This window comes from Eumetopias jubatus, unplaced genomic scaffold, assembly GCF_037043125.1.
Source record: "Eumetopias jubatus isolate StellerSeaLion01/CBP00866 unplaced genomic scaffold, mEumJub1_p1.0 scaffold_1, whole genome shotgun sequence".
In the NCBI taxonomy this organism is placed as follows: Eukaryota; Metazoa; Chordata; class Mammalia; order Carnivora; family Otariidae; genus Eumetopias; species Eumetopias jubatus.
Genome location: NW_028274807.1, coordinates 45,490,563 through 45,503,509, shown reverse-complemented (window position 1 = coordinate 45,503,509; position 12,947 = coordinate 45,490,563). Strand labels below are relative to the sequence as shown.

Here is a 12,947-nt window from a genome sequence, read left to right as displayed (position 1 = left end):
GATATACACGAATAAATATAATAGGTCTTTAATTGGACAAACTGAGAACTCAAAATTTTAATCACTGACCAAACACATAAGTTGTGCTCAATTTATTTCACAATATCAGAAAAATTTTCTCAATGTAACTTTATTCCAATGCTAATTTCTATGAGAAACTTTCTATCGTACCTAAACAAGACTTCCTGCAGCCCTTGGACCTCCCCCATTGTTAAACAAGGAACAGTCTTGTTTCTATCAGTTTCTATTCTTCTATTACATCACAGTGTCTCAGATTGTAGTGTTATGTACTCCTAAGATCAAATACTTACTACAGAGTAATTTTACTTCCCTGATTACTCATAGAGGGCTTTCTTTACTCAGGAAAGTAGCTCTTCCTATTTCTGGTCTTTGGATTCTATAAAAATGATCTGGTTGCAGCACCACGAAGAGGTGTTTTCAACTCTAGTACTCTTAAATCTTATTGATATTTGCCTAAAACTGTCACTTTCCTGTCCCCCATACATGGTAACTGTTAAATATCCCGTGACCACTTTAAATTCAATGTAGCCAAATTATCCAATATAAGAAAATATCCAGTTGCTTTTTTTCTCAGCTAGAATCGTGTATAAAATGGAAGAGAGGTTCAATATTCTGGGAAATCAAAACTTCTAATATTTGCAAACAGATTTGAAAAATATTCTAGGAAGAAAAAAAAAAGGTTCTTGGTTGTACCAAAGGACGTAACTGGTTAGAATTTCTAGAGCACTGTGCCTGACTACAACCTCCCTGAAAACTAAGCTCACTTTTATAAAATTTAATCTAGTGAGTGATCTGATCTGCTAAGAGATGATGACATTATGAACATAATCTATATTCTGTTCATTTTTTGTTTTCTTTGGGGAAAATAATAAAAACAAAATTAAATGCTAGCTGCTATATATGAAACTATATAATGGTGCTGTATATTTTGAGTTGGCAGTTAGACACGGTGACTGGTCTTCAGCCATAGGAAAAACAAGAATCTTCTCAAAGGAGGTGTTCTGTGTCTCAAATAAGACGTATCTCATTATAACATGGTTACACAGCAGAAATGATGTATTTATCAGAATAATGCTCATGATGTATATTTATCTCCATACACATACATATTCTGGCTTTTCCCTTCTTAGGTTGCTTGAGGTTCCCTTTAAAATCACCAGCATTAAAAAATAAAAAAAATAAATAAAAAAACAAAAAACAACAACAAAAAAGCCCTCCTTTGACTTGAACTCTGAGAGGTCATTTCCTCCTTAGTCCTCAGGGAAAATAACTATCCCATCAGACTATGACAGCTATTTGTGAAGAAGAAAATACTTTCTAGTTACTGAATGGAACCAGAGTTAGTCACGATCCTCTTTCCCCCTTCTAAGTAAAAATAAGCAAAACATTCCAAAAATTTGGTCCAATGAAAATAGTAAGAGCTTTGATACTAGGTCAACGAAGGAGGCTTTGTCTGCATATTAAATATCTGGCTATCATTCACCTGTCAGAAACACTTATTTCACAAGGCAATGGCTGAACCAGATCCAGAAATATGAAGTGGGGCTGATTTCACTGCGTGTTTTCTGCTGCTTCCTCTCTCTTCAAGTTGGACTGGAAATACTATAAAGAAAATCCTCCAAGCAATCTGCCCCAAACAAGAAGTCCATAAAAAAAGAACAGGAATGTAGGAGGGAGAAAACAGAACTTAAAAGAATGTGACTTTTATCTGCATTTAAAACTCAGGAAATGTGCAGTTTGGAATTATCCCTGCTTAACCCTTTAATTGCTCATGTTATGCTGATTCACATACAAGTGCTTTAAAAATTCACTGTTGGAGTTTTCAAAGATTTGAAATAAAGATCTCACAGGAAGTGTCTCCAAATATAACAATTTAATTATATTCAAAAAGGAAATGTTCCCAATAGGCCTGAGCTAATTAGAAAATAAGAAAACTTGAAAACACTATGAACAGAAACATGGTTACAACTAAGCTGACTTGAAATACAGAACCACTGACATGAACATGAAAAATAAACACACTCAGAGAAAAAGATTCAGCATTATCTAAAGCCAGCAAATGTCAAATATTTAAAATTAATCACTCAATTGGGTTTTGACAGAAATTTTTCCAAATCTGTTATTTAAAATGAGACAGAAGAAGCAATGTCTCTCATCCCCTCTTCCTCCTATGGATGTACTGATTATATCATATGTCTTTCTCTGATCCTGAAAATGGTTTAGTTGAGTGGAGCCATCTGCTAAAAAAAGGCCTATTTTGCTACTTCTAGCTGTGTGAAATGACATTTAAATTCTAAATCTTTGTTTTCTCATCAATAACTGGGATTAATTTTGACATCACAGAGTTTTTAGAAGCACAAAATAAGCACAATTTGTAGCCCTCAATGGATAATAAACATTAGGCTCCAGAGTATTGCCGAATCCTTCAAACCATTAACACACTAGAAATAAACAAGCAGGGCTGCAATTTTACTAGTGCTTTTAAGAAATATTTGATTTAGGTATTAGAAGTACATTTACATAATAAGCATGCCCAGACAGCCATTTCTCTATGTTAAGTCTGCTCCTCCAAAGACAGTAGAATGTGCTGTGCTGAAAGAGAATGCGACTTTGAAGAATGGACGGGCAATAGGAAAGGAGTGGCAGAGGTTCAAAATGACCCCAAAGTGGTTAGAGTTAAAGCTGGGGAGAAAACAAAATGAAATGAGACGAGTCCAGGCCAATACAACCCGTAATGGAGGTGGGCACTCTTCTGCCCATAGGTACCAGGTACCGCATAAACTGCCCTGCTTCGTAGACATAAGAAATTTATCTGATGGAAAGAGAAAGAATCGAGACAAGGGGCATAAACGCTCTTGGTAAATAGTAAGTTAAGAAAGTTTTGAAACATACCAAATGTGGAGGCTCATTTATTCCAAGTGGTTCCTGAAACATATATTAAAACATTTTAAAAAACTGTAATCATATAATCTTAGTTGTCTTTTTGAAAGTTTTGAAAATACCATTTGAAAAATGGAAAAAAAAAAGGTCTAATTTACTAGATTTCTTGAATTGGTTATGACCCTCAAATAACTTATGGGATTATTTTATAATAATTTTAGTATTTAATACTAATTCATTTTGAGTAATGTAGCTGGGAAAAAAAAATATGTGCCTCAAAGTCCATCAGAAAGATAGAGTCTGAGCTTCCTGCCCTTACCTTTCCCACACTATATCATGGGCACCCTTCTTGGGGTGTTTGTTATTATCCACACTGGCCATACTCTTTCATAACTGCTTGACTTTGCACAGGAGGAGATTATTACCTCTTTGAGGATTGCCTTTTCTGCCCCGCTTCATTATCTGGCAAAAGTGCTTTTATCCCTTAAGATATCACTTAATGCAGGAGTGGCATGTGCCCAACTCCCAGGTTCTGAGTGCTCCTTCACTGGCTCCCCCAGCACTGCCTACACACTCCACCTCCTCACTAATCTTACCACAATCAATCACCTACACATCAATCTCCTCTAAGAGTCCAAGGCCCGTCAGGGCAATCTTATTTATCGTGTATCTCCAGTGATCAGTGGTGTCTGACATATGAAGCATGAAATAAATATTGTTAAATGAATGAAGTGATCAAATCACAGTCATCTCATTAATGCGCTCATACCACCTACTACTAGCTCCCTATACAGTCTAAGAAAATACACATGCTATTTCATTTTCTCTATATATTCACATAACATAATCCAGCAGTTTCACTTTGAAAAAGCCTGTTTCACAAAGTCAAGTGTATGCCATTATACGCTCTGGAATTGGTTATGGTAATTCTTAACTCACCAGATGGATAGGTCGTATTGACATGATTATATTATTTGATCCTCCCCAGTCAAAAAAGCATTTGTATTTCCCTTTTTCTAGAATGTACTGTTCTCCACAAAAGAACTTCTGCTGGTAGGCAACCCATCTAGTGGGGGGGGGGGGCGGGAAAGGGAAAAAGAACAGAGGTGATACAGAATCGAGCAACCAACCATTTTAAAACCAAAGAACCTCTCAAGGTTCCCAGAATGGGCGACAACTTACACTCCACTTTTAACATGAATGGATCTTGTTTCACTGCCAAAGCCGACTTCTTCCAAGTCAGAAATTTCCTGATTTGTAATGTCAATAAACTTCCCACTTTCTAGGTCAGATTCAAACAGTGTGATAGAAGATTCTATAAAATTCTAAAAAAAGAAGAGGAGGGAAGGTAAGGAAAACATATGGATTTTGCTTTATAGACTGCTGTATCTTAGCACAATTTTCACATACTTGGGATAATTTCACACAAATAACTCCAGGGAAAATTTTAAATGGAACTGGAAACAATTTTAATAGTTACTACTCTTCAGTAGTTTAAAGAAAAAAAAAAAAAGTCTGAATTTACTTTAATCAAGGAAACATTTTTATATATAAGTGCAAATTAATCAAGAGTTGGTAAATTTCTGGGACTTACAGGCTATTTATGTTACACTAATTATAAAGGAAACTAAAAGTTTCACTTGTGCCTAAAGAGTAAAAGCCACAACATGAAATAGAGTTAACATACAATGTGTGATTGGCATTTTGTGGAAGAGGATTTTATAAGCTTAAATGTAAAAGAAAAAATGAAACTTCCTTGACAAAGGATTAAAAAAATAAAATGAGGGGAAATTTTAACATTTTTAGAGTTAGATAATATACTTAAAACAAAAATGCCAGAAAAAATTTAAGACCCAAGTTGATAAGTCAGCAAAAGACACAATTCACAAAAAAGATAAGCATTACAAACAAATAAGCAAATGTCCGATTTCACCAGTAAAAATAAATTCAAATTAAAACCATTAGATACAATTTCACTTTTTAAAACAAGTTAAGAAGAATCTAAAAATCCAGTTTTGTCTGAGAACACTGCTGGTTTGAAATATAAACTGGATAGCTATTTTAGAAAATAATTTAGAAATACATTTTAAAAGACTGATACTGTTTAACTGATACTGTTGAAATTCTTTTTTTAAGAAGTAGAAAAAAATTCCTAAAACTAAATGATTGGCAATTTATATGCAAAGATGCATTTTTTATAATACTGAGAAGTTGTAAACAGTGTAAATGCTCAAATGATGTATAAACATAAACCTTTATGCATCTTATCTACCCCTTGATGGAATATAATTAAGAAGAAGCTAACAGCACATTCAATACTACTGGCCAGGAGTTTCATGTGCCTATTTCCAAAAGAACTACCACATGAGATTATATTACTATCATTCTTATTTTCCAGCTAAGGAAAGGGAGTAATTTGTCTGAGGTTAACACAGCTACTGAGGAGCAGAGATTGAATTTGAGTCCAAATTTATCTACTTATCTATCTACCCTAAACTCTTAATCACTGTCAGATAAGATGAAAGAACAGGACAAAAACTCAAACTTATAAACCTGGTAAGGTCATAACCATGCAAAAAAACCCCACAAAAAACCCAACTTTTCATAAAAGAAGACTACTAGAAAAAAACCCAGGAGTGGTTATCTTTGGATCCAGGGAAGTTGCACAATTTTAACCTACATTTTTTCAACTCTTTATAATAGACTTTTTAATTGGAAAACACAGAATACATTATTTTTTTTAAAAAGCAGCATGGGTGCCTGGGTAGCTCAGTTGGTTAAGCATCTGACTTCAGCTCAGGTCGTGATCTCAGAGTCCTGGGATGGAGTCCCCGTTTTGGGCTTCCTGCTAAGTGGGAAGCCTATTTCTCCCTCTCCCTCTGCCCTTCCCGACTCGTGCTGTATCTCTCTCTCAAATAAAATCTCAAAAAAAAAAAAAAACAACTCTTCCTCTGTCCCTACGACTTTGTTGTAAGTTTTAGACTTATGGAAAATGTTATCAACTTCTGTAAGTCTCAACACTACCAATTTTCTCCCCCCTTTAAAAATATCATAAATTTGGGGCACCTGGGTGGCTCAGTTGGTTAAGCGTCTGCCCACATCGGGCTCCCTGCTCAGTGGAGAGCCTGCTTCTCCCCCTCCCTCTGCCACTCTCCTTGCTTGTGCTCTAATAAAATCTTAAATACATATATGTGTATAAATATATAAAATAAATTTAATCTAAGAAAAGGAGATTTCTAGGATAAACATTCATTTTATATGAACAAGCAAAACAGTGTCAAAAACAAAAACCAAAGCATCCCTAAGAAGAGGGAAAATACACTTAAAATAATTATCTCATTTACTACTTACTTGTCAGCTTCAATTTAAAGAGTGTTCATATAACTGGATCAAATTTCATTTGAGACTTTAGGATAAAAGATGAAAAAGGATTTTTACCTGAGATCTTTATTATAATTCATAACCCATAATTATATTTTTAATTTCTCCTTGACAGCAAACCTTTGGAACCTGAGGATATGTGTTACCTTCATTACCTTCACATGGTTCTTAAAGAAAAAAATGAGGGCTGGGTGAATTTTTTACCTCATTGTCACCATCCATCCTTCTATTAACATAACACTTCATTCTCAAAACACTTGTACTTTTTATCATTACTGAGCTCCCTTAAAGTCTGGTTTTACATATATACACATATATGCGTACACATGTGCACATACATACAATACGTATGCTCACACATCTATATCTACTTTGACATAGATCTATTTTGCAGATATAAATATATGTAAGTATAAATATATAAATCACTTCAATCAAGGCTTTAATAGCCCATAAGTGATTTGCCTTAAAGTCCCCAGGGCAAACCTTCCTCCTGAAATACGTTTACAGCCTGGGTGCCACACCAGCAAACCTGGTGGTCCTGACAACATAAACTTCCATCACCTGAAGAACCTAAACATGCCTGTTTCTTCTCACATGAAAGTACATAACTAGCTCAAGGTCGTTGTGAGGATACAACGTGACGATGAGCTGAAGGAGGCCCTGTCTGGGTCCTGGGCAGGAACTGCTGTCAACAGCCACTAACCAATCAGGCCCAACTGCAATGGGAGGGTCTTCAGCAGTTCTCACAAAATTATATGGACTTCTCCCCTCCCCTACTCTGGTGACTTCGAAATGCTCCATCTCTGTTTTTACTTCTGCCCCTACAACTGTTCTCTATTCCCCATGAGGGCTGCAGGAATAGGGGCGCGAGGATAAGCTGAAATGCCAAGGGTCATTATGATGTGTTGGAGTAAAACAGGACAAAGACAGAGATAAATACGGATATGCGCATATGTGTGCTGTGTCTGTGCCCTTTCATTAAGAAATAACTTGTGTTATGATGTGATGTACTTTACTTGAGCAATGATTTGCACAAGTCCTACCGTGTGGGTTGTGGGAGAGTGAGCTGGGAAGCAGGCTGGGGGCTGCTTGGCAACACTGCAGGCTCGAGGTGAGCAGAGAAGGCAGGATCCGCTATCACAGGACCCAGTGCCAAGTACAAGAGCTGGCAGCAGACGATTTCACAAATTTACTCACGTGACTTGAGTTTGTGTCCTTTCTACTCTGCCTGCTATTCCCAGAGACCTGGCCGAGGGCGAAGGGAGCCTCTTAAGTGGCATCACTCTCCTCTTTACATCTGCTTTTGTTTATTCATGGCTTTTCCTGCCTTATAGCTTTTGCCCTCTATCTTTTTCTAAGTACCTTACTAGCCATTCTCCTGGTTTTCACTCCCTCTGCATTCTTCACTCAAACCTACCAAATACACAGTGTCTGATCTAGTTGATTAGTTACCATCAATATGGTGTCCCTGCTGGGCAGGGCTCTAACTCTAAGCCAAATCCAATCACCCAGGGCTAAATCTCTAGGGATCACATGTATGAAGTGTGATATAAAACATTTAAAAAAAACTACAAAACCCAAAAACCAGAACTTCTAAGTGCCTTGTTCAGGAGATGACTGCAACAGTCACTTAGAGTCATGTCCATGGTAAGCATGATGAGGTTTCCAGGTTACTAGCATCCCTGCTTTATCAGGTACAATTAAATAATTTTGAAAGTCACACAGATTTAAGTGGAGCTCTGTTGCTTAAGAATGAATAATGATGGAACAATCTCAAATCTGTACTCTGCTTTCTATTTTTAAAGCTCTTATATCCAAGGGAAAAATCTAGAGAGCTTAGTATAGTCTCTGGTACAGAACTTCCCATTGTCAGAAAAAACCAATGAGCAGATGCTTCAGAACCAAAGATGTGTCTTTTTAAGGATTAGTAATTTGGGTGTTTTTAAATTCCATAAAATCCTGCAGCAGATCTGATCTGCCCTGGAGCTCTTGTGCTATAAGCCTCTGGTGGACAAAGTAATATGAGACACCAATGGAGACCTGGTATACCCATTAATTTAGAAGAAATAATGATCTCCCATTGCATACCACCTGGTTTCAAAAATCTGAAGAGGTCCCAAGACTGAAAATCTTAATAAAAGCAGATCCAAAAGTCAAGCTAGTATAAAATGGAGAAAAAATAAGCACACCAAGAAAGTTTTATCGAGGAAGCCAAGAAATAAAAATTCCTTTTTTAATCCCTGGAGTCTAAATACTCCTATTTCTGGACCTCTCCTTTAAAAAAAAAAAAAAAGTTAACTCAAAGTCATTATATATCTACCTGACTCATTTGGAATTAGAAACGTATTTCCCATTGTCTTCTCCAAGTACTCTGTGACACAGATTACATTATACCTAAGGAACACGTCCAGAATTTGACCTTAGTAGATCCAGAGTGTTCTGCATAATGAAGCCAGGACATTAGAAAATTGCGTTGTATTATGCAGTTTTTCTATCTATCCTCTTGTTTATTTTATATTATTTCAACTTAGATCTTACATGTAGTGCTTCATTCCTTCCTAGGTTAGGGATACTAGGAGAATCTATATGGGGAAAAGATGTTTTATGTCAACTTTACCTGTTGAGTAGGCTATGACAACCATAAGAGCTTTTTTTTCTTTTTAAAGATTTCATTTATTTATTTGAGAGAGAGATACTAGCAGAGGTGGGGAAAGGGAGAGGGAGAAGCAGACTCCCCGCTGAGCAGGGAGCCCATCGCGGGGCTTGATCCCAGGATCCCAAGTTCATGACCTGAGCCGAAGGCAGACGCTTAACTGACTGAGCCACCCATGTGCCCCAACAACCACAAGAACTTATTAAATCCAATGTCTAACTATATTATATCATAAACTTAAAATTTCCAGAGGTAGATCTTATGTCTTATCAAAAAAAATTAGTAATAAAGGGGGCAGGAGGAAACTTTGGGAGAAGATGAACAGGTCTGTGGCTCGATGGTGGTGATGGTTTCACAGGTGCACACTTATCCACAAAGTCATTGAGCTGTATATGTTAAATATGTACAGTTTTTTATATGTCAATATTATCTCAAAGTAAAAAAAACCCACAAAACTCCTCCCCAACTATAAGCTATGTCTGAAGAATATAAAATATTTCATCTGAAAGTATTTCAGTGAACATAAATTTAAATTATAAACTGTCTGAAAGCCACGAAAATATTTACTATACATGTATATTGGTCTGCAATGTGACCATATATCTATAGCTACAAATGAAATGCTAATAAGCCTTTGGTTGAATGAGATTCAGCTTTCTGCTGTGAAGGTTCTTTTTTTAGTCTAATTCTGTAAGAACAACAACAAAAATGGATAATTTGACATGGGCTCTAGAGTAAGACAGACTTGCCCTCAAATCACAGCTCTACACTTGGGCATGGTACCTAACCTCTCAGATACTCAGTTTCTGTACCTGTAAGATGAAGATCTTAAGAGTATCTCGTGGTCTTTGTGAAGATTAAGTACAAGTATGCATGTAAGGCCATTAATAAGTACTTGACAAATGTCAAGATTATAATGAGGATTATAATATCTGTATAAGCTATCAATCTTTTAGTTGTTAAAAAAATCTTATTTTAAGAGAACAGAAGATTTCTGTAAAGGGTATCTTCATTTACTTATATAAAAATGGTATCATTTTTGTAAATGCCCAAAACTTTTGTGTGTGGCAGTAATCAACATGCCAATTCCTGCTGATTTTTCCAACGTATATCATCATACCGTCTATATCAAATACCCTCTAATTATTTAACTATATAGTTATAGTATTTGTATCTCTTCACATTTTCTACTATTGGGAGATTTCAATGAATGATCTGGGGTTTTATTATTTGTTTGCTTGTTTTAGTCACAGTCATCCTGGGAAGGTGCCATCACATTCACTGTTAAACATTTCTAGGATCAGCAATGCTTCCATTCACTATTTTTTTTAAATGAGGGAAAAATTAAAAATTATTCAATAATAGGTGGAAGATGTTTTGAATCATGACCCATAGTTCCCTGAATGCATCTAGTCATGAAGACCTAAAATAAAAGATGAGGGTTTATCTTGTTTTGTCTTGCTTGCCTTTTAGTGGTCAAGTAAGGAATGGCTAGGTAGAGAAAAAAACCCGTGGCCCTTGTATAATAGGATTGTGGACTAAATACCTTAAAAGTTATGTTTTTTAAGTAGAATTGATTTCCAACTCACTTTCTAACAAAGTTCATTCACGGAAAAAAAATGCTCCCTTGTTCCCTGTGCTGCTTCTCCCTTTCTGGCCCTTCCTGCCTGACCAGGTGAAGGGCCCCAACAGACAAAAGCCTGAAGGGCCAGAGCACACAACCAGCCTGTGCTCACTTTAAGTCTGGACGGGCCACATAATCACTCTTCACTTCATTATCAATTCCTTCAAAGAGGGCTTTGGAAACACATTCCAGACAGTTTATAGAGTTTATATGGGTACAGAAGACTCTGGAAAGAGACTACAGTGGTAAATCCTGAGTCCTAAGAAAGTATGTCCCTCTGAACACATTAAAAAGTCTCTAGAGTGGTCAGGAAAATGAGCAACATTTGATAAGCTGTGATATCCTACAGAACTCTCTCAACATTTATCTTCTCTTCTCAATGACCTCATCAACTTCCACCTGGAGTCCTGTAATATCCAGACTTAACCTCCTCCACCCCGAGTCTGAGAGTCACCAAAAAGATCTTTCAAAGATTCTAATCTAATCTTGCTCACTAGGCCTAAAATCCATCAGGGGCCCAAGTCAAATCAAGAAAAAAAATCTGAACTCCTCAATATGCATAAAAGGCCCTTCATTATCTGGCTCTTGGTCTCATTTTCCCGAAGTTCTGCTTAATATCCTGACTTAACTGCATTTCCCAAACACACCAGTTTCACTTACGTGAGCGTTTCTGAACGTCTGCACTATTAACATTTTGGACCTGATTACATTATTTTTTTTAAAGATTTATTTATTTTTAGAGAGAGAGCATGTGCATGCACAAGCTGGAGAAGCAGAGGGAGGAGAGAGAATCTCAAACCAACGCTGCTGTGCTCAGTGCAGAGCCCGATGTGGGGCTCGATCTCATGACCCTGAGATCACGACCTGAGCTGAAAGAAACCAAGAGTTGGACGCTTAACTGACTGCACTATCCAGGCGCCCCTGGACCTAATGACATCTTCTGAGAAGTCTGTCCTGTGAGTTGTGGAGGTTTGGCAGTATCCCTGGCCTCTACCCACTAGATGTCAGTATCACAACTCCCCTCCCCCTCCCGCCCAAGTCACAACAATCCAAAATGTCTCCCGACACTGGGAAATGCAGTGAGGTAAAGTCACCTCCAGCTGAGAACCACTGGCTCACATCCTTGCCTTTTCATTTGTTAATCTCTTGCTAAAACAGCACCTACACCTTTCTCCTTCAGTCCGTCCTGGAATCTCTCCACTTGGCTAACCCCTGAACCTGAAATTTTGTTCAACTATTATCTTTTCCTCTCTTTTCCAAGTGGGAGCAATTGACCTTTCTCTGGTGAGTACTTTGTGCCTAATCCAATCATAGTCAAACATTATCAAGCATTTATAAAAGTACTATTTTCCCTATCAGACTGCCAGCTCTGAAAAGCAAGGATGGGGACTCTGGCCACTGTATCACCAACATGGGATACAATCCAGCTCACGAAGCAGGGGATCAACAAATACTTATGGAATTGACGGATGAAAAGTTAACCCAAGTATTCTATAATCATCTTAGCCATTAAAAAAAGCAGAAAAACCACATAAGCAGTTCAGCATAATGCTTTCAGGTATTCCAAACATTTTATAACCTCATGTCCTATCACAACTCATGTCTGATTTTCATACATCGAAAACCACTTGAAAATTAAGAATAACAATGCTAACTCACAGCTTGTAAGAACCGGAAAGACAAGATGGGGCCACTTAATGCCCCACAGGCATTACTGTCTTCAAAATCTCCTTCTTCAAGCAAGAATTGCTGGCCTTTAAAATGTTCTTTTTCATAGGCAACCCACCTAGAAATACAAAGGACATCCAATTGAGCCATTAATAAGATTAATTAAAAAAGAGAAAATCATGATAAAGCAACTAGTTGTATACCACCATATTTTAAAAAAGCAACACATTTGTTTTGTTACCATTTATAAAGACAGACAGATGTTGTATGCTTCATGAATCAATAGCTTTTATAGTCTGGAGGCTCTTCCCAACAAAAGGTTAACTGTTACAGGATTGCAATAGAGCAATGTTCACTAAATGTTTGTGGTATGACCTGATGCCACACCTCAACGTGGTCAAAGGACAGTCTGCCAAGTAAAAAATAATGGAAAGCACAAATAGCCAATGAGAAAATTATAAACCCATTTTGAGATTCAAAGATAATTATTCTTATTTTACTGACAAAGCCCTTCTGGAATCACAGAATCTAATTACTATATTTAGCATTTATTTAGGTTTTAAATCAAAGGAACCTCTCACTGGGTTTCAGATCTAAAACACATTACTGGTGGGTTTAGCAAAGAGAAGTGCAAATGGGCTGGCGTTAGCCCTGGTGGCCTACACATAAGAATACTTTAATTGTTTACAGGTGGGCAGTGTTGCTCCCACCATTTCC

General features: G+C 37.0%; 1 protein-coding gene across 1 annotated transcript in view; it reads right to left on the bottom strand.

Moving 5' to 3' along the window:
* The window catches only part of CRYBG3 (crystallin beta-gamma domain containing 3), a 106,317-nt gene that overhangs the window by 30,544 nt on the left and 62,826 nt on the right, over nt 1-12,947 (bottom strand). Inside the window, exons 12-15 of the mRNA XM_028119149.2 lie at nt 12,222-12,348; nt 4,084-4,226; nt 3,841-3,967; nt 2,914-2,946 (exon numbers count right to left, since the gene is read on the bottom strand). Of these exons, the coding sequence (XP_027974950.2) occupies nt 2,914-2,946; nt 3,841-3,967; nt 4,084-4,226; nt 12,222-12,348 (430 nt within the window). The remainder of the gene's footprint in view (nt 1-2,913; nt 2,947-3,840; nt 3,968-4,083; nt 4,227-12,221; nt 12,349-12,947) is intronic.